This window comes from Pseudomyrmex gracilis, unplaced genomic scaffold (genome assembly GCF_002006095.1).
Source record: "Pseudomyrmex gracilis isolate BER0280 unplaced genomic scaffold, ASM200609v1 scaffold_273, whole genome shotgun sequence".
Lineage (NCBI taxonomy): Eukaryota > Metazoa > Arthropoda > Insecta > Hymenoptera > Formicidae > Pseudomyrmex > Pseudomyrmex gracilis.
The window spans coordinates 41,285-65,084 of record NW_018020857.1 but is presented as its reverse complement, the minus strand read 5'-3'; the positions used below and the strand labels follow the sequence as shown (position 1 = coordinate 65,084).

The window sequence follows — 23,800 nt, the reverse complement described above, 5'->3', positions numbered from 1 at the left end:
ACATATATATTTACATATTAGATACATATATATATATATATGTATCTAAATTGTTATCGTATATATTTACATATGTATATAATTATTATTGTACATATCTGCAAAACATGAAAATTTCTGTCATAAATATAACACGCTTGTGCGTTTTGATTTTGATAAAAGCAGAACACGATACTTGAGTCTGATGTTACAAGATTCGATGTTAAAAGGTCGTTTACCTATATATCGTATGATACTCGGGTGCTTACGAAATTTCCGTCTTATCAAATATATCGGTTTTCGTCAAAAACCACTTTATGAGAACTGATCGAATGTTTTTTACAGCAAACCGTGTAATGAAATGACGCGGCAAATGTTACAGTGGCACAAAAACAAACTGACGCACATATCTGTTTCGTAAAGAAGTTATAAAAATAAAAATAAATCGTATGCTTGTGCGCAGATATTGATATAATACCACAACTTTTGACATTATATAGATGTGAGAACATTATAATGATGTCAATAAAATAAAAGAGAGATTCATAAAACTACCTTTTTAAAAAACATTACGTACGAGATATACATAAATTCTTCACAAATGTCAGAGATTTATACATATATGTATTATGTATTCGTTCACGTATAAATTTTGTTTTTTTTTTAATTTTGTTTTTTTTTTTTAAAGTGATTGATCGAAAATAACATATTTTTCTCGAGACAACCTTTTCGGCTTGCAAAACTCGATTTGTTTCTCTCTCTCCGCGTGTTCGAAAGAAGAAAAAAAAACCAGAGCGGAGCTTTTGAAATTGTGCTTGTGCAACGACACTATTTATCGGCTTATTATTAAATGTATTTCTACAATCTTGCAAAGGAAGGCAGGAAAAGACAGTTGTTACGTATAACGTTACGTATAAGGTGCAATTACACACGCACACACACACACACACGCACACACACACATTCCATAATCGCGACGCGATTATTTGGAAAGAGGAAAGTGCTAGTGTTGTACAATGGAGACACGTACCGAATTATCGACGAGCGCATGTATCACGTTTCGTGTCGAGTTTTTCGCCGAACCGTATATAAAATGATTCATACGCACGTCAAGTGTCTATCAACAAATAAAATTACATGATTCTCCCGAGTGTATTATTAACGATGACGAAAATCAAAGAGATGAAAAAAAAAATGAAAAATCTTAATATCTACATATCAAATACTCTCAAAAATATATGTACGTGTGTGTTCTCACGAGCTTTTACTTTTTTTTTTTTTTGGTTTCTTGTCCTCAAATATTTACAAATAAATAAAATAAACTAAAATTTGATTCAGTCGGATTGAGAGATAATTCACGAAGAATTGCTTCAGTTCCACACAAATCAAAAGACAAATTTTTGATTTTAAAGCAGATCTGTTGATCAAAGAGATGTAAGTGTTCAAGCACGGTATTTGCTCGCGCTCGGCAAAATCGATTGACGCGACGAACAAAATTCCGGAAGTAATTGTCAAACGAAATTACTCATTTGTTGCGATCACCTTCGCGTTGTCAATTATCTTGACATCGAGAAAGGAAAAAAAAAATGGAAAAACCGCTTTTCGACGATCAACATCTTTCGAATCTCTTCGGCGAAACGTCATCGTGTCTCGGACTTTGGATTAGACTACGGATGTGATATTGGTAAGTCACGATTCACGCCCATCTCTTCGCAAGACACTGCTATCGCTTGCTGCGAATCAGGGAACAGAACCTACCACAATGCGAGCCAAAGTCTAACGATTCTTGACCCGCTTGCTCGCACGTGCGTCTGTGTATTTGTGCTTGCATGTCGCGTGCGCTTTGCTTGCACACGTGGTTTTTCGCGCGCGATCGCGATACACCTCTCTCGCCGCGATAATAGTCGCGGCGTTATTTGCGCGCGATAAAGGAAGCGCCCGCGTTCGGCGCGCAAACGTCGCGACGTGCCACACACGCGCCGGCACGGATATCGCGGGACTTGCTCCGCATCTCGCGGGGATGCAAATGTCGCCGATGATTCATGACCTATTATTATTATTAATTTACAATGCAACCGACTGAAAGATTAAGATTAAGTCTTTGAGAGTCTTTTGATCGCGGGAAACGACCTTCGACGTTTCTCAAAAGCGGTCACGCGGAAGGATGTTCGTAGCGAGTAAAGTTTTCGTAAGATTTAATACAATAGAAAAAAAAAAAAAAACAAACAAACAAAAAGAAGTTTGCTAAATATCTGCTGTAACAAGTAATCGGGCGAAGGAAGCGATTGTCGCGTGCGGAACACAATGCGGCGGCGTCTCCCGTGAATTCGCGTCAGAGCTATACGGTTACGTGGTTTTTCTGTGTCATTCTGCGTCAGCGAATTAGAATTTTGATAGAACTGCGGTCGCGATATCTGGCGATTCTGGTCTACTTGAGGGATATCCGCAACGTCAAGAAATACGTCTCCGACTTTTTCTTATGTAACTCTCGATCTGGTTCGCCCTTTAGAATTCATCTGTGTGTTTTTCTCATTTCATTTTCACAGTTCTCTTCCTCATGAACCACGTCAGTTTTGTCGATCTCTTTCACTTGCGTGACGTCAGCAATGAATACGGTTCTCTACGGTAAAAGCGGTAGTTCCGAACGAGAGAAGCGCCAATGTGCTAATGAGCGAGTGAAATTTATGAACACACGATATTACTCGGAGTCAAGGTCCGGTCGAGTTCCGCAACTTTGCTCTCGCGCTTATATAGGCCTAGTTATCGCGTTACAAAACCGCACGTATGTACACACACACACAGACGATCCTTCACAACCCGTGTTACCCGACCGACATTACATATCGCAACAGGTGTCCGCGTCCGCACGTGGACGCGGCAAAGTACACGGATGATCCCGCTGACTCCGTTGATCCAGCAAAACATTTGCGCACATGCTGTCATCCTTGCTCGTCTCTTTCTCAAGCGCGTTTCGAGGACGCGCTCTCATCGAGATGGACATAAAAAGATGTAATATTTAAACGATTCTTGACTATAGTCGTTGTGATCACGTATTCTACGTGTATATTATGTTTTGTTTGCAATAGAAATTCATATTTGATAACATAATTACGCATTCGGAAATCAACGCGCAAGAACTTGTAGAGATTAATGCAAAAAACTTTATTGCATATATTTGTAAAAAAAATTATTATATCTATATATAAAATATATAGATACATGAGAGCGCGTCCTCAAAACCCGCTTGAGAAAGAGACACGAGGCAAAGGATGACGGTATGTGCGCAAATGTTTTATAAAAATTATATTATACGTATAACCTGTCTGCAAACCTTATTACATATTTAAAGCTTCGTAGAAACGACACGATTATAAGAAACAGCAATAGGAACAAAAAAATATATTTTAATTTACAAGCCGTACGACTTTTTTACGCGACAGTTCTTTGTTGCAAATGTCGAAGAGCGGATTGATAAAAAATACCGAGAACCGCGCTATTACAGTGGCTTGCAAAAAATCATGTTTTTTACATCAAAAATTAATCCAAAATAAAAATTTTGTCTTTCTTTGCGCGCCGGATAGATATTTCGACAATCTCGTTGCAGTTTGCGTCAATCATCGAAGTATCCTATCATTCTTCTAAGAAACTGCAGTCGACGGCAACTTTGCATCGCAAAGCTGACGCTTATTTGCTCAACATTGCTTGTACAATTTTGTATTGGACGTGTGTCGAGAAAAATATGCTGCGTAAAATAACAGAGATGCTTTACCACTCGAGACGATTCTGTCCGTGTTTATACCGCATAAGCAAATTTGTGTAAAAATAATCCTAGACATATACTTCATATAGATATTTCTTATGAAATTCTTTAAAAAAAAAAAAAAAAAAAATCTACAAGCAAGCGCAACTTCATATCAGCAAAAGAGTTATAAATATGAATTTATGACTCTTATGTAAGTATAAATGCAAATCCGTAGGGAAAAAAATGTCGCTTCTCAGTCGTGAAATAATGTTTTATGAAATTTTCATTTATATTAAAATGTGAAAACGACAATGTGTATCAAAAAAAAAAAAAAGGAAAAAAAAATGATTTCCTGAAATAAAATTAATTCCGAGAATACTCGCGTGGATAATTGCTAACGTGTGTTAGAGATTACCTTAAATAAAGATTGAAACTGACGTCAAGCTCAACAAAATTCACAATGTTCCGAATACTTTCGCCATACACGACGCAGTCGCCGCTCACAGACGTACAAGGAAAATGCAGCGAATTATCGCGAGCCTTTCTTGCGCGTAATAAATTCGCAGCTGGCTGTGAGTGTCTTTTTCACACTCTTCCGGTTACGTCTCGCCGACAACAAGAAAATTCTTCTGAAATAAAACTCTAAAGCAAATCCAACAGCCTCTCCGATGTGTAATCGCGTAACGCGCGTCGCGCTCGGAAATTCGCTCCCGCGGACACGACACAATCCCTCGAAGCGCAGTTAATTGCTCGATATCGTAATTAGCGAATCTGAATTATTATCTTCCCTCCTCTCTTTCTCGCGATCTGCATGCCGCGTGCTTTCACTCGGCCATCGCTTTCGCTACAATTTACCGAACGTTATGCCGTAATGACAGGATAAAATCTCAATGTTTCTCTTGGAAATAGCAAAGAAATTTCTCGATTCCCCACATTCACGCCTATGTAATTCTCGCTTATTGCGCTTGCCTCATAACCGTCAGGACTTGCAAAAAAAAACCACTCATTATGCTCTTGACTTCTGCCTTTTTTAATGCGACGTGCGCGAAGTCTCGCAGCCGCTCTCTTCGGGGGGGGAGAGAAGAAAAGATTGTTCTTCCTGTTCTCTCGCGTCCTCTCGCACAATAAGCGTTCTCCTTCGTCGCCGAATGAATCGGCCTCTCCTCTTTTCTTCAGGTGTCCAATTGATCTCTACGAACTTAATCCAGCGCGACCGCGATTGCAACAGCCGCGCCGCTATGGCGTGCGTGTTCTTATTATATTACACAATCGCCTCTCTCTTTTCTCTCTCTCTCTCTCTCTCTCTCTCTCTCTCTTTCTTTCTCTCTTTCTTTCTTTCTTTCTCTCTCCTTTTCTTTCTTTTCTTTTTGTGAATTAAATAGTAACAATATTTCTTATTCATGATTTCCTGACGAGCAAATCAATTCGCTGTTATTTTTCTCTTTTTCTGTCTTCGTTTTTATAAACGTGAATGTACGTGCGTTCTCATACGTCATAATGACATCGCAAATCGATTTGCATGGTATTAATTATTTATGCATTCTCTCCACACGAGTAATGATTAAAGCAACGCGCGACGCGCGGCGGTTCGAGCGTCGCCGAGGCTTTTTAACTTTTGTAGATTTTCGACGGCCGCGCGCACAGGCATATTGCGTTTGCGTAGACTGTTAGCGCAGAATTAGCATAGGCAAACAGCGGTAAAGAAACAGGACACGCTCGAAGGAAGAGAAGAGATATGTAATTATCATTCTCCCTGTAATACCAATTTTTCAAATCGTCTTCCTGATATTCGAAATCAAGTCGCTCGACATGTCAAACAGGAAACGGTTTAATTTCCGATATTTGTACATTGATTATATTTTTTTTTCAAACACGCCGATAACACGAACCGGTTAATCCACCCTTCAAATATCGCTCCAAATATCTATCTATCCGCGAGCAACGGATTCTCAATCTCAAACAATTAACACCTTAACATCCGTCAGGTCTTGTAAAAATTTTTGCTGAATTTTGCGATGGCAATTTTGAATTACAAAAAAACATTCCGCACCGCGAATGGTTTACAAAAGGCTGATGTTTTGCCATCATCTCGAGACGAAGAAGCTCGTATGATTGCATGCATGACACATATGCGATATGCCATTATCGAACAAATGACACGTCTCAAAATATCTATGTGCTTGTTCATAAAAAATTATCAGTACACACATACGCGTCATAGAACAAGCGTTTGTTTTTTTATTTTTAGCCTTTCACTGAAAAACAAAACCTATTTATATATGATTGAGCATTTTTCAACTATACAATTTTATTAATTATTCATGTGAAATGATTGTCGTTCGTTGAAACAAGTCCAGGCAAAAACGCGCTCTCGACTATGATTACGTTATGTAAAGTCAGGGAGGAACAAAATATTGTAACAAAAAAACCCCCGACGGTAATCACTTGCGACGGTAATCACTTGAGCCGCGTGTACAAGAATATACTTTTTTTTTCTAACGTGACGCACTAAAAAAAAAATATCGCAACATGAAAAATATAATCCACTTGACTTTCTTTTTACCCGCAAGTAAATAAGTCATCATCCCCGCTATCTTTCGTAATCTCGATCGGACAAAATATCTCAATGAGAATTTTCGGTAATCTCGACCTTGATATGATTGATTGGAAAAATTTCCAAGACTTAAAGGAATTAACATTCTTACACACAGAGTTTCGCATCGACGAGAGTGTTGCTTGGATTTTTTTTCCCGCCAAAAGTATATCCCGATAAAATTTCAATGTAACGCGCAAAGAAAAAAGATTTTTTTTTTTTTAACAACAGTCTGAAAAAAGCAGAATATTGAACTTAAAATGCAGATATTTCAAAATCGAAATAGATAAGCAATGTCGAGTGGATTACGGGATATCAGATACCTATTTGCAATCACTCAAGTATCGTACTTACAATTTAAATCTTCCGCTACTTTTTGTTACATTTTCACTATCATTTACATGCTTTACTGGCAGGCCAATCACGCACGCACTCTCGCATGCACACACGTATTATTATAGGTCCGGTGCGGTACAATTCACGGCGCCACTTGCAGTAGGTACGCAGCATGCACGTGCAGTGAAGCATGTAACATTTTACCGACCGGCTTGTTTGCAACTGATATAGTTCGGTTTTATCGCGCGAGAATTTATATTTATAAAACTGTATACTATTTTTAAATACGAATTATTAAAACTATCCGGCGTATCATCCGGTATTTTATCTTACAGTAATACATTTTAAGTTTACTCGCATTGATAGTGTTAAGTACTAAAAGACATTTCAGAACGAATGGATACGGTATGCGACAGCAAAACGCCGATTGATAAACTTCCGGTCGACAAGGAACTCTAGGAAGCAATAAATCGTGATAAATCAGTTTACCCTAACGAGTTAAATCACCGAACGTCAACATCTGGAACATTTAATTAAACTTTTAAAAACTAAAAAACTATTAAATTAAAATTAACATTCCGTGAGATAGATTCGAGAGAGAAAAAGAACGATCTGTCTCTTTTCTGGTCTGTCTCAACAATATCTTTAAAGTAATTTTTAAAATGCGATTTGTCTGTTTTTGTTAAGTAATCAGTTTCACAAAAGAAAAAACTGAGTTAATAAACTTTCCATGCTCGTAAATTTTTAAACGATTTTGTTTTCTGTTCAATTGTTTTTAAAACTGTAAGATATAACTGTGACTAGGGCTGTAAGAAGCACAAACACACCGCTGCTTGTGTACGTCCACATTGCGTCGTTGCTGACGATAACACGGCGACATGTCAAGTATAGCACACGATAAGAGTCTCTTCTCTTTTCCATTGCAGAGATTTTTAAATGCGCGTCTTCTTTCCGCCAGAGCTGTCGAAGACTTGTAGCTGCTGTTTATTTTGCCGTCTCGTCGATTTTCTCTTGATATCTACTTGGTAAAATTAAGTAGGTAAGTATTTCAACTTTGTGGAAAAAATATATTAAGTTTAAAAATTAATACGAGTAAAACTTTTGCACTTTTGTGTATAGATCAGAAGTGGTAACGATGTTTCAAACGTTTATATACTTGGAAGATTATTTTCAAAAAAATCTTTAAATATTTAGTTACTTAAAACCCCCCCAAAAAAGATAAAATTGATAAGAAAACAAACATCTATATTTTTTTCGAAATATAGAATGAAAAAAAAAATAAGTAATACAAGCTCGGCCGTAAAAACAGATAAAACTTATCATTTTCGGTTATTTATTTTCCGATATTTCACAGTTCGAGTTTATATTTTGTTATTCACAGACTCTATGAAGAAGTGTGTGTATATGTGTACAACTCAGAAATAAAAAAAAAAAAGTTAATGGATTTTTCTTTGCGTCGATGTTACAGATAATATGTATATATAAATTTTTAGTATTCTGAAAAGGATCAATGTGAGTAACTGAGCCACGCTTAATTAATCCAAAGATTGTCGATATAACCGGTCTATTCAACGGCGCATAGTCGCACACGGATGCGGAATGTCACGCGAAAACGCAAGTCACGTTTAGGTCATGGCACAATTAGATCGAACGCAAGCCAGCGGCCTGTGTGTGTCACGCGCGCAAAGCTTCCTTCGGGATTGTCACTTCTAATTGACAACGAGAAAAATTGGAAGCATGTTTGCGTAATATTATTAAACATTATTGTTATTAGTTGTCATTATTGTTTATACATTACACAATTAAATGTATCACATAAAAGTACACACATGTATTCCATGTTGCAATTCTAGTTGAGTTTTGTGTTTTTTATCCAGTTTTAACGTTTTTTGCACATTTCATTTTAAAAATACACACACACTCAATTGTTGCTTGATATGTCTTCCATATATTGTAAAATATCGGAGAGAAATAAGTGTATCGTAAATAATGTGATCGACAAGAAATGATGTAATTTAAGTAATGGTGTTCGAGAAAGTTCGATTTGATTTTTTTTTCTTTTTACTGACTCAACATGATCGTCTATCACGTGTTTGCTTGACTTTAGCGATCGAACGCAAAATTGGAATTGGCGCTTTCGACGTGACAAGATCGTTGTTTGAAAATTGTTTTTATCTTACAAGATACAACAATTTCAGCACTCTATTTTGTATTGAAAATTTTTTCTTTGACAATTAAATTAAAACTGCGATCGTAGTATAATATAATTTTTGTTCTCATTCCAAATTCCAATAAACGGCGATGAGTATTAATGTAGTGTCGACTCTCTATGTTTTTTATATATATAATATCTATATGTGATAGCTGTTGCAGTTAAATGACGAATTGTAGTAGCGACCATTTAGCTTATTACTTTAAATTTGAATGATACCGCGGTAAACACGCGCTATTACATAAAGTACAATCTATAGATAAATAGACACAAGTAGACTTATTTGCGGGAAAAGAGAATATTTTTGTCTTTGAATTTTTAGCAAAAAAAAAACTGACAAATCGATTTGAAAGAATTTCTTGTTTTGTTTTGAATAAATGCGCGTAACGCGCATCGGAAATTAAGAATGTTGCCACATAAAAGCGTGACAACACGCAATAATAGAGGTTCATGAAGAATCCTAACATTATCACAATTGGAAAATGATACGTATCCCCTTACGATCTTCCACTCGTAGATATCAACGCGGAGCGCGATGCGCGAGGCAATGTGACAAAAAGAGAAGTAAGAGGAAGAAGAACGTGAACGCACCTGCTAGGCCCATCGTGAGAATTAACTCTGCAAGATTGATCTCCCTGTCGATTCTTGTCTCTCGATCTCGATAAAACCGCCACTCTCTTTCTCTCTTTCTCTCTTGAAACACTCGATCACTATCGCGACACTGCGACGTTATTTACTTTCGTCGTCGTTGAACGTGGATTTTAATCGTCGCGCCGCGTGAAAATTCGAGAGATCGATTCGCGCGCGAGTGTTTGTTTCTCTCTCGACGACTAAAACGCGCAACGACAGCTCTCTTCTTTTTCTATTCGACTTTCTCTCTCTGTCTCTGTCTTCCTTTCTCCTCAGATTCTTAGCGGATCTTTCGTAAGGTGTTTATTATACGAGACCACGAAAGTAGTAGTCATCTTAGCGTTGAATGACATCCTTTATTACTCCTTGACTCCTTTGGGAGACAAGACGATTGGCACGAGATCGAAGAAGACCCGGAGGAGGACGATCGTAGCGACGACGACGACGACGACGACGACGACGACGACGACGACGTGGTTGGTGCACACGATGACAATCAACGACGACGTTAATGACCTTCGCCAGACACCACGACGACGGTCCGGTGACGACTGGCAAACAGCTGTAAACGTACGCACGTTTTGCCGCTGTACTGCGCCGCCACTCGTAGTGTGGTGGGAGATAACAGGCCTCGGAATATGTTGAGTTAGTGATAGTGTGTTGCATCGCACAAACCTCGAATATTTCGAAAAGATATTTATGGTTGCTTTTATCCTACTGAAATCTCCGCTCTTTTTTTTTTAATAATGATATTCGAGCAGTGATGTACGCTCTCTGATACATATAAATTGCGAAAAAGATCGAAGAAACGGCGAAACAATGTTTTCTCTCGTTAACGCTACAGAAATGAAAAATGTAAAATAATAAAAAATTAAATTATATATATTTTATCTGAACCCTTCGCGGACAGACCTCAAAAATGACCTCCGAGTCGGACAGACTGGGTCTGTGAGACCCACGCGACTTTAGAATCGAATATCTCCGCGAAAATTCAATATTGTTTTCAATTTTTTTTTAATCAAAAATTTGAACAATTCTGCGTCGATAAAAAAAACAAATAAATTAAAAAAACAATTTCTAGTAGTTTCGAAGATATAAGCGTTTAAAAAAACACTAATTTTTTTTTAGAAACGCCGATGCGCAATTTTTGTGTAAATCTGGAATATCCATGTGTCTGTCCCCCCGTGAAAGGTTAATAATAAATATTAAAATATCTGTCTGAAAAACGCGCGGCAAAAAATAGGATTACAATTACAAATTCGGTTTAAAAAATGGATGAGTTGCATCAAAAGTGTATGCTATTACCATTAACAACACAAATAGCGTTGTAACTTTGTAAAAGACTTGATTGATAACTTTCTAAAACTGAACTGAAAAACATAACTTCGAAGCAATATATATTCACACACATACACACACTTTCTAACAACTTTTATATTTCCATCTAAGTAAGCCGATAACTTTGATACTTGCTCTATAATAAAAAAAAAAAAAAACAGCTCGTTACGAATGTAAATCGAGTTTTTTTTTCTGTCTGCGTCAACGAGGAAAAATAGAAATTTTTTTTTCACTGATCTTTTTGATGATGATTAATCGTGAGAGAGAGAGAGAGAGAGAGAGAGTGAGAGAGAGAAAGAGATTAAATAGGTCGAATGACGTTGCGTCATTGCATTTTAGGAACTGACCCCTCCAATGCGCGAAAATCGCATCGTTCATTTTTGCAAGAGACTACGTAAGCGACGGGACGGACTATAAATATAGAAAGTAGGAGAACTGTTGTCGAAAATATAGCATCTTGCAATTTATGCCTATATCTCTTATTCACGGATTATACAACACACATATCGTATTCAATTCTGAGATAATGCCAAAAGCCACTATCATTTAGCATTAATGATATACTTTATTTGTAATAATAAAAAGCGCTCTCAAGGACACGTTACAATATAAGAAGCTATTGTGATCTTTCGAAATACGTGTCTCTCTTCGAGAGATTAATTTCTTCAAAATTTCTCATATGAAAATGACGTAAACAATGACGTTAATCAACCGTTACTTCTGTCATCAGCTTCGATGTATGTGCGAGAACAGACAAAATCGTGACAAAGAGTGCGCCGAGATTGTTCGCGGTTTTTGCGTAAAACAGGGAGCGGAGTCAAACGCGCCGGAGAGAAACATGACATGTGTAACAAAGCTGTCGGGTGGACACACGCAGAAGTGAGTCAGTTCCTTGCGATAAACGCGATCTGCGAGTGCTCCTGTTCCCGAGCGGGCCGGACAATGAGACAGCGATGAAAGTGATTCATGCATCTCATTTTCCTTGCTTGTTCGGTCGCGAACAAACACGGGGTGTGTATCGAAGACGCGATGCAATGCATTGTTCGAATCTACGGAGGTGAAAAGTGTGCGGCAAAACGCGAGGACGCGCGCGCGCGGACGATTGTCTGCAAATCAACGAGAACAAAAACTATTTGCATGATTTAGATATTTTTAAACGTCTCTCTTTCTCTCTACATTTTTTCTCTCGCGTATTTTAAATTATTATTTATCGCAAACGCGATGCACGCACACATAGGTCGGTAATACAACTGAGGCACCGGGTTAAACATGTGACGAGACATGTTGCAGCAATATCTTGCCGCCAGAGATTTCAGTTCTCTTTGCTTTTTTTTTTTTTCTGATAACGAGGGGGAGTAGTGTTGTGCGATTACGATTGTTAATGATGATTCGCGATATCAGATAAGGAGAGTTATCTCATTATATTAGATTTTTGTTTCCAAACAATATATACACGTTACTTACATTTTTCATCAGATTATCGCACAATCTGAACGCAAAATGTCGCGCGAAAACATTGAAATATTAATAACTCAAGAAGTAACGCGCGTGATTTTAAACGATTTTTAACCACAACGCGCAATTTATAATCAACGAATTGTTGCAAATGGGCAATATCTGAGAAAATTTCGAACACATCATGTTGCGATAAAATTTTACATAAATCAGAATATTCGTATTTAATTAAGATAAACTTTTCAACCAAAACTTATGCGCGAAGCGCGGACAAGCTTTTTCAAAACATCCTCAGTAATACTTTGGCATTTATCGACTACATTTTATTCAAGTGCAACTCAAGTGATAGTTCACATTGTAGTGTTATTTGCAATATATTTGTTGGTTTTCAACAACCAAACGCGTTTCATTTACGTGTAAATATTTGTGAAGCTGGTTTTAAATAACTGAATACAAACTGTCAAAAAACGCGGTGTTTCAGACCAGTCTTGTTAAAAACAAACTATCGATTTCATAAATATTATGTGTGTGTGTGTTTTTCATAAATATTATCTTAAAACATTTCTTTAATAAATACGCATCCACTTCTATGAACATGCGATATTCGATTTTTGTTCACTTCACTTTTTCCTTTTCCATTTTAAATTTAACAATCTCGAAGTACTTCGGAGATTTCGGGATTTATATATTTTACAGTCGTGTATCAGAAGTCAGACGGTCGAGAAAACGAGATATTTATAATCTTCCTCTGATAATGCGATGCGCTGCATTGAGATAACATGTAGATTAATATCTCACTTATAATATATGTTCTTCGTTAAAAAAAACGAAAAATAACGTAACACACCTTTTTTTTCATCACAATTTTGTTTTCAAACTTCCATGTTTTTGGAAAAAAAAATCGCACACTTACCGAGAAATAGATTGTACTCGTGAACGAACTCGTCGAAAACGGCATCGATGTCACTATCTTTAATGCCAACCTCATTAACTACTTCATCGGGGATCCTCATCGCGACGGTCATTCTGAAGACAGTCAGTTCTTAGAAGACAATACACGCTCTGATCTCGGGAAACGCGCTGGTAGTAATGACGGGTCAAGATTTTTCATTTCGGACACACATCGCCGGGGAAAATCAGCAGTGGGATAGAAGAGAGACTCGGAGAAGCGCAAGAGCCGCAGTCTCGAGACTGGTAATCTAATCTTTGCACTTCACTGATCTTAACTCTCAAACACTTATGCACACAGTTATATATGTACGCTCACAGGATTACAAGAGAGAAGACCGATAAGGTAAATGTGAGAAGCGTCGGTTTTCAGTCGTTAGCCGTAAAACACTGAAAGATAATTGAGTGACAAAAGAAAAAGAACCGGACGTCCGGGATAAAAAAAAAAAAAAAAAGAAAAAAAAATTAGATAGGACCACGTTTCTATTTTTTCATTTTTTTTCGAAACATATATATTGGTGTCTCGCTGGAATATAAATAAACGCATATAAAATATCGTCAGAGGCGGATTAAAGCTAGGATGCGCAAAAACTTAAGCAGCTAAGTGATCAATCCACATCGTGATTACATATACATACATACATACATCTGACACGTCATTAAAATAAATAAATTGAGAATGTCGCAAATGCTTCGAAGCGTGTCTCATTGTGTCTTTATTCCTCACTAAAATGCTAAAACAAAGATTCTGAATGTAGAAAGATGCTCCCACCAGGCGCATCTGTGCCCGCAACTTGTAGCTTCAACAAAATTCATCGTTTTTCATTTACATGAATTTTTCCATTATGTGTGTTTTCATTGAGATACGGACACCGGAACTAAATTGTTTCGAACTATCAGCGCGACAACGAGATTTGACTATACGCCATGAATGACGACCGATGTGATGTCGAATTGAAAACAAGAAACTTTTCGCATCTATCGAACGTTGCTACATAAAAAGCAATTGACGATACATATCAATGTCGCGCAATGATAGCTCAGCAGCAAGATTATGTAAATGACAATCATGCGAGAAAAACATGGCAATCAGGTAGAATGGCGTCTGTTGTAATCAGGTCGACGTAGCAAGTGCTCGTCACGATTTTTTTGCCATGACATTACCTCGTCACGCCAGTTTTTCCCCCCAAGCAGTACACAATAATTCATTTTTCAATATCTCTTTTGAGACGTTTTACAAGTGTTTCCTCGAAGTGATTTTGTTTTATTAATTTTTTTTTCTTTGTATAAAAAAAAAAACTCTCACATTTAAAACTCAGAAGACAAATCTTTAGCGCAGCTATTTGTTTTTAACAGCTTTATAATCGCACAATCGGCTGCTGATTAGACAAACGTGATGAGAAACGTTATGTGTGACACGAGAGAGAGAGAGAGACGCACATGTAATTTTCGCGACGACTTTATAACCATCCAGAATCCTACGAATCATCCCTCTTTGTAAACAGACTGATGTCATGCGTTCGTATTCTCGCTACAAACGTGTCCACGATCATAAATCATGATGTGCTTCCTATTATTGAGCGAAAATAACAATTCTAGAATAATAATTCGACCTTCGCGTGTAACATTAATTTTCACAAGTTGTTCAACAAACTGCCGAAAGGCCAACTGTGTATTTTATTATTTTCGATGATACTCTTTTTTAACACAAGGGGATATTATCACATGTGGTATAAGAAATGCGCATAACATATATAAAAATATGAATAATTCTATTTACATTTACATAAATTTTTGTTTTTTGCAAGAGAACCATTCTAAGTTACATTAATTTATATTGTTCAATATAAAATGTTTCTTTTTTTTTTGTGAAACCTATCAAGACAATATACATTCTCTCTTTTTTTCTCTCTCGATAAAAAAAAAAAACGAAGATGATATAAATTGTATAAATAATAAAGCTTTTTCGATTAGGTGGAAATAAAAATAGATTTACACTCGTGTGGAGAAAAAAAACCCATTGCCGTTCTATGCCGTAACTACTTACACACATGTTGCGCGCTGTGTGTATGCGTGTGTGACCCGTGATTTTTATGTCCATCCACGAGAAGAGTTTACCAGTGTCACGGCGTTTTGCATATTTGTTTCTTGAGCGACAAGCGAAGGACAGTGAAGTACTTTTGTATTGGAATAAAACGTGCTTGGTATCAAGTGTACGATTCGCATGCAAATTCGTAGTCAATTGCTTTACGTGATATATATCAAATATAATGATCGATTCCAATCAATAAGATGTAAAAACTTATAATGCGTTATTGTCTCTTGCAACAGCAAGATACGCGGTCGCGACAAATTTACATAATATGTTTACGTATGTACATATGCTAACTCCGCTAAAACGAAACAGGAAAAATGGTCTTCAGCTTTTCAAGAAAATCACGGCTATTTTCGCGTCAGAACAATATTGTTGCTTGTGGAATATCGCGGAGAAGAAAGAGAGCTGATACTAACAATCAATGCCAACTTACAATTGTTATAGATGCGATGATATAAACAAAACACTTTGCACAAATGACGTATGTGTGCTTATCAAAAACATGTTCATATGCAATGCACATTTAAAACTCAGAGGAGAAGACAGAGTTATAATTAAGAAGAACCGTTAATTGGAACTGTTAATCAGGGATAAAGAGAAATGAAATGGTATCTAATCAGGGATAAAGAGAAATGAGATGGTAACCTTTTCTTACTTAAAAAACTTTTTTAATTTTTTTTCAATTTTTTTGTTATGTTTTCACATTCCTATTGCCTTTTATTTTGAATGCAACTAAAGAAATGAACAATTAATTGCCGAGCGGTTGCGACATTTTTCTTCATAATCTTAAAATTCGCCGTTTTTGGAATAATTGTTTTCTCTTTCAGAGTTGCGGGAAAAGATCCTTTTATTATTATTAAAATGAATTCTCAAGTTCTTAATCTACAAATATTTTAAAAATAACTATGCATTTTTATCCTATTTTTTTTTCTGTTAAAATATGAGCCTTGTAAGAACCTACGTGTGTTAAAAGTCTGAAATTACCGAGTTTTCAACAATTTTCTCGGAATTTTCTATGAAAATAAATAGTAAAAAAATTTGTAAAATTTTATTTTACGATCAAGACCAAGATTTTCAAATCTCAAAAGCTTTCGTTAAGTTTCAAACATTTTTTGAATATATCCCAAACCTCCTTAATTTCGACCAATCATCTTCTATTGCAATTTTTTCTTCCAATCATAATCTTTTGACGTAAAGATGTTTTTAATTTGTAGCTTCGAATTCAAGAATAATAGGTATTTATAATCTCTGACAATAATAATACTTATCTGTGTTTTTATCGATTCTGCCACTTATCTGCGACAAATCAAAGAAAAAGAACAAGAATCCAGAGGGGAAAACAACTGCGAAGGTTTTTTATTATTATTTTCCGGGATGAAACTATATGTAATATCGTACTTATTAAGTGGATTTAATTTATCTGTCTTGTTAGATGATTACGTCCGCGTATCGCGTAATCATCTAAGATATGTAACTTCGTTCGAATTCTTATCGAGCGTAAACACTATTCTCTCTTCTTATAACGAGAGGATTATAGCAATGACGACTGTTATTACTTGCATACAATCGTCGTTGATATCAATTTTTAACTCCAACGAAAATATGGATAAAAAGGAGTTTTCACAAATTCGGGTTTTCGTTAACAACATAGTTTAGTATCACAATCGACGCTATATAAGCACTTCCGCGCGCGATGATGTGGAACACACTGTTTACGTTATTCGTGAGGTTGCACGTGGATTTCGATTATGCGACGATTAAATATTATACAAATATATGCACATATTCGAATATAATGAAAGCGAAACGACCATGAAATTTCTATCGTCAACGATCATATCACGTTGAGTGTTAAGTACCATGAAATTTCTATCAAATTGCCAAAGCGCAACAAAACTCCCTAAGGTCGTCTCTCGCGATAATAACGACGATTTATTTCGTTTACGTTAGATATAGGTGCGATTACTACGTGCTAAATATTGACGGGGTTGTGCGCGATTCGCGCGACACGACGGGTCGGAAACCCGACGTTCGGCTCTTTCCTCTTGTCGTGGGTTATCAACTGCGACCTCTTCGCCGCGATTTACTCATATATTATAGCCGCGATACAACACCACTCAGAATATACAACCTTCGATTTGTCATGCAGACGAAACGTGTCGCGATTCCTCCACTGACAAAGAAATCCGATCCCCCGTCCTATATGCGTAATTTCTTGATCCCCGTTTTCTCTTCGGCGTTTAAATTCGCGACTTTTGTCTAAAGTGACGTCTTTTTTGTCGGGAGAAGAAAGAAGCGAAAATATATACGCTCAGCACTCGTTCAGCGTGCGATTTCAAAATGTTTCTGCCGATATGTTGCGGTGCGCCTCGCAGATAAAAATGTTAAATCAGCTATTGTGTGCGTGTGCGTGCGTGCGTGTGCCACGAATACGAAAAAGAGCATCTCTGAGATATCATTTCACTACGATGAATATTTGTGTAATTAAGCACGGAAAAAAATATTTATTCGCGAGCAGCGATAAGTGTTTTCACTATATTTCCCTATTTCTTTGGACGCGTTATCTCACGTAAACACGTTTCTTCGTACGTGATGTTCGCTCTTGCTGCGAATCATGGAAATAACCACGCGCGGAGGCCACGTGCCTCGGAACGAAGACGCGCCGTCGATGTGTGAATTACCGTTAATCAATTGAGAGATTTAGCGGAGTTTGAAGAATCATCATTCCAGTGCGCAATTCGAGCGCAAATTAGAAGATTTATCTTATTAAAAATCGCATATAATTTCGAGTTCGCAAAACGTTTTTTCTCTATCTTACTTTATTTTGAAGAAAACCATTTATCAGACAATCGAAACAAAACAAAACTTATTATTAAGAAAAAAGTACTTTTTTTTTCTTCCTTTTTGTACTAATTAAAAAACTATCCTAGAATAAATCTTTCACGTTATTTTAACAAAAACTCGACCTCGATTCACGAAAGAATTAAAATTAGATCGATCAAACACGTGTATGATCAAGACAGAAAATTACTTGTGCTAACTGTTTACACACGAGCTCTATTTGCGTAAGAAGAATGAAATATCATTGTATTATTATAATGATAATATAGCTACGCGCAAAACCTTGCTTGTTCGCACGTATAAATTTGTTCGATGGAAGCAATCTCGGAATATTATCAAAATAACACTTAATTGCAACTATTTTAGTTTTTTTTTTTTTTTTTTCAATGCACCGAGAGTCTGATGATAAATGAAAAAATATGTAGATAAATATATCTTACAGATAAATATATCCTTAGAGTTGTTTCTTTTTTTTTTACTGAGATGTATGCACACATACGCACACAAAATATTTCAATTAAACTAGCGTTCCATTTTGCTACAGCAGTTTTTAATCGATGTTTCTTTAAATCGAAGTCTCGCATTTGCATGATACATTTTGCATCATAATTTTCACCACTAAATCAAACTAGTGACAGTTAACTAGATTGATACTATGATATAATTCACACGATACATTCTCATGAACACAGCTCTATTTCTGATGTTTATTACTTTTTTTTTTTTTTTCAAACGACGGGATGTTGCCGCAACAAAATGACGAGTTTTAAATTATCTATTACTTGAGCAATATTAATATTAATATGTAAATTTTTTTTCTGAAATAGTAAAAATAGAAAAATTGTTTTTTGCGTATTTATGCGATATTAGATTTACTTTATGTGTCTACAATGACATAAAATAAATGGTGATATCGAAATGTGAAGCTTTGGTTCAGATTTTTGGATTTTTTTATGTCGAGGAAAAACTTTAGATCACGAGAAAGATTCCTTGAACAGATCCTAATCCGCGCGCAAAGATTTTCAGGACAGTCGCCACTTCGATTACTGCGCAGCCGAGGTCTCCGGGTTATCGGCGGCCGCGACTTTATCTCAAGACCGGCTTGTTCATCCCGATCAAATTTTTGCGCATAGTTGCCGGATAGAATGTGCGTGTCTGCGCAGCCGATATTGCGTAACGGGCGACGAGACGCGTGCTCCTCCGCGCGGCTTCCTGATTTTTTTTTTGTTTTTTTTTGTTTTGTTTTTTACGCGCTCGCTCGCGCATACAACGTCGGCCTCCTTTTCTCAACCGTCCTTCGCAATGAGCTATTTGCGGTGGCGCAACGAGGCGATATACGGGTAGTTTGCCAAATTACAATAGGGCAGACATACCCGAGGTTTGAAATCGAAAAAATCTGCATTTTCGTCTGCATTGCCAACGCAAGATGCGGATGATCCGATTTTTATCTCATTTTTTTTTAGATTAATATTTAATAATTAAAGTAATAATTAAAGACTAATAATTCAAAAAGTAAACATTAGAATACAGTAAAATCTCTCAAAACGTATACAAGTAACCTTTGTATAACGCAGTTCCGTTCCGCACAGAAATGCCGCGTTATATAAAAATGGCGTTTATACGAGGCTCGCATAAGCACGCATATATTGAAAAAACGGGGTTAGACTATATTTTACTGCAATTTGTAAACCGGGTTATATCGAAACCGTATTGTTCAAGTATCGCGTTATACGCGAGAGTTACTTGTACTCCCAAAACATATATTTTTCTCGCTACTAATTGTAAGGGAGAGATCAGATGATGCGGAACGTGCGTAATGCGGAACTGTCGGAACGCGTTCGTGATTGGTCGTGGCTTGATTCTGCACTTTTCGTTCCGCAAAAACATATTTTTATGCGGAATCGATCGAATCATTATCATAACCTAATTGATTGATAATACAAGTGATAGAACTTTTTTTTTCCATGATGCCGAAGATTCGAAAGAGAATGATAAGTCTATGTAATGTTTGAATGACAACACACAATGTTCCCAGGTACATTGTTGTCATCAATGACAGATGTGACAGACATGTCTTGGTAATAGTATCCGCGAAAGTTTTTTTTCTAATGTCCCATTGAGCGGATGCGTAATCAGCGCTAGCCACTAGCAATCACTATTCCGATAGATCCAGTTAAAATAATCTATGAGAAGGCTCTTACAATTGGTCAACGTCTTATTGCGCAATAACCAATTTCGTTCAATGGGACATAAGAAAACACAGTTTTACAGAACGAAATTTGCGGAATATCTATGACTGACCGGAATTCATTCCGTAAATTCTACATTACGCACATTCCGCACCATCTGACCTCTCTCTAAGTATGGTTACAAACTGCGAAACTGCGCTAGCGCTTGCGCAGTAAGTCTTTGCGCATGCATGAGTTAAAAAGTGAAGAAAAAGAAGTATACGTTTTGGGAGATCGTACTGTATATATCTAATTTCAACGTGGGAATATATCAAATGTTATAATATCAACATATTTTATATATATTTATAGATAGATATCTATAATATATATCTATAGATAGATGTTTAAATTATATGTAAACTTTATATATCTATAATAAAATTACATATACTATATATACATATATATATATGTACAATTTTATTATAAATATAATACAATAGATTTTCCAAATTGATATTTTACATTAACGCGTTTACGAAATGTATACGTTTTCGAAATGTATGTATTATTCAAAAATAATAAATAATTAGATATGACGTGAGAAATAAATAATTAAGTATGTTTTCTCCAATCCTGCAAGCCAGTAAAAAAAAATCTATATCAAGAAGATTTATTGTGATCTATATGTTGCTCATTTTAAGTCTTTTGTTTCGGAATTTAGTAAATAAAATTACAAACTAAAGTGATAATAAAACATTTTGATAAAATATTCAACGACTAAAAAATACAGAGATAAATAGTAGTTATAGTTCACATTCAAATAAAAAAGAACTTTTTAAAACATTTTATTTTGTATTTTATAATTGTTGAATATATATTGGTTATTTTTATATTTTCAAATTTTAATTAAGTTTAAACAAAATTATTTTATCTGTAACATCATTTTCTCTCACATATATTAAACTTTTTCGTAAAAAAAAAACTCTAATAAACCTCGGGGTTTGAAAATTTAAATATATAGAAATACTCACCACTGTCTGAAGTGGAAGAAGACGTCGGATGTGCATCCTGGACGATTACGGAGTTCTTAATCACCAGTTCCTGCATATCTTCCATATCGAAATCGAGACCGTTTCCGCCGCTCGCTTCGATGAATCATCAACTGGAAATTCAAAAAAAAAAATTTCGTTTACCTACGTATTAAGTCAAATTCGAAAAAGCGCAAATCTTCAACGCAACGAATTAGACGATTTTGCTCGTCAACGCAAAACGCCGTTCACTCTGAAGATAGCCGCAAGAAGCACCTTTTCGATTTTCAAACGAAAAAAAGGAGGGAAATCATAACATTCTCGTAATGTCTCGCATCTAATTTCAATTCGATCGCTCTAATCAATGGCCGTCGTCGCGACGACTTTTTCGGATATATATTGAGTATTGCCGCAATGGCACCAATTCCTATCATGTTATCAGTACCGTCACCGCTTTAATCTTCGTTTTCAGGGAGATTAGAAACGACGAGCACCCACAAGTGGAAGGGATGGAGAGAAGCAGCAAATCGAGGCGTGATATAAATATATCGTCATTCGCGCAACACATTCGATTCATCGCGATCGTGTATAAAGTCGATTTGACTCGAACGAGTGAGATTTAAACGAGTTAATTCGCGATTGCGACAGCACAATTTAGATGATTTCTTGTAATCAATAATGAGAACGCGATAGAAAGAATTTTTCAGCGCGTTTACATGAATAAGAGTTTTTCCTCGCGATGAGAAAATAAACAGAAGTCAACGGAGAGCGCGATCTAAACAAGTTAAAATTGGAAAGTCAAAAATAGAGTCGAGTTATAAATAGAAATCGACTCGCGATTCATCTCAGAAGTTTTGGAAACGCTTCTTGGCTACTACTGTATATAACATCTGTTCCGAAATTAGAAAGAGCTGTTAATGTAAAATTCATGTATGTACCGGGTGTGTCGGAAATATTTTGACACGTTGTTTAAAATCTCGAACAGTATTGACGCAATTTTTCCAATTGATGATCGAAGTGTTAGAATTTGAAATCTGACAATCAAGGACCTGCAGGACACCCCGTGTACAGTCTAAAAAGAGCGCCACGTCGCGGAGAAAAACAAAACGGATAACCAACCTAATTGGCGACTGTGGCGCCTTTCGTTGATCAGTTGCGCTACTTCGTGGATTCGTTTATCAGCGACGGCATCTGGCGCAAGCGCAATCCGTCATGTTTCCGTACATCGTGAACGTGTGTGTGCACATATCCTCCGCAATTCCTGCGGCAGGAATGATTGATTTTTTTTACCACACTTGTTGCACTTCCTTCAGTTTTCGCGCGCGACCGAAAACGAAAGGCATTGAAAAAGCGCATGCGCCCGTTTTGACGCAAATAAACGCGACAAACGCGCGCAAAGTCCACTCCGTCAGAAAGCGTGCGCTCAACTACACTGCTCAAGAAACTCAGAATTCCAGAATCGTCGCGGCGCGCATCGTCGTGTCACGTTACCTCGTGTCACGTAACGTCGAGCAGTCGCGACGCGACGTTTTTCAAGTGTGTGTCGCGAGACAACGAAGAGACGGGAGATTCGTCTTCAATCGAAATCGAAACCCCTTGAGAGGCGATAATCGCGCTTTCCGATGATAAACTGTCCCTTCCGCGCGTCCGAATCAGATTTACATCGCGCGCTAATATGCGCATGACTTTTATTAGCATTTAACACGATATTGCTCGCAATCTTGAATAAATGAAAATTTTAAAAGCCAGTTTCTCCCGCGCTCCCCGAGAGATTGAGTGTTATAATCTCTTAGACACACACGTGTGTGTAGTCTGAGAGGTATCGCACATTTGTATTCACGTATGGATTTTTCTCAGGATTTAACAAGAATCGTTCGATGTTAGTGTAAAAAAAAAAACAATTACATTCGAAAAGTATGTTTAAAAAAGTTGAGTACTAAAAAAGTTGAGCACTCGTGCAATACATGTGCAAGAATAAATTGTTTCCTCTATTTGCTTAACAAAACCAAACACATCGTACTGACAAGAAAAACATCTAATCTACTGAAAGATAATTGCACTCGTGTCTGGGAATTTCGATACTTGTGGGAAAAACGTTCTGGTGACGTCAGACAGGGAATATATTTAGACAAGTATATTAAAAGAAAAAGATTTGTAATACACGCACATGTGCGGTAATTACTTTTTTTTTTTATCGAACGCATCGTTAACCATATTATCAGCTTATATATATCGCTTAAAAGATTGTTTGACGAGATATTTATATTCGATAGAGAAAAATACGAATTTTTAGACAGAGCTCTGTATATCAAAAACATCTTTCTTATAAATTAATGTTCAAAACAAATCATCGATAAATATAACTTTCAAGATATATTTAAAAAGTTAACAACTATTTCCCGTTAAAATAAGAGTGATGCACGTGTCAT

At 36.6% G+C, this 23,800-nt stretch overlaps 1 protein-coding gene across 1 annotated transcript in view; it reads right to left on the bottom strand.

Annotated features, from left to right (window-relative positions):
* Positions 1 to 1,810, bottom strand: part of LOC109859638 (transcription factor HNF-4 homolog) — a 14,477-nt gene extending 12,667 nt beyond the window's left edge. Inside the window, exon 1 of the mRNA XM_020438072.1 lies at positions 1,738 to 1,810. Within this exon, the coding sequence (XP_020293661.1) occupies positions 1,738 to 1,810 (73 nt within the window). The remainder of the gene's footprint in view (positions 1 to 1,737) is intronic.
* Positions 1,811 to 23,800: the final 21,990 nt, after the last annotated feature.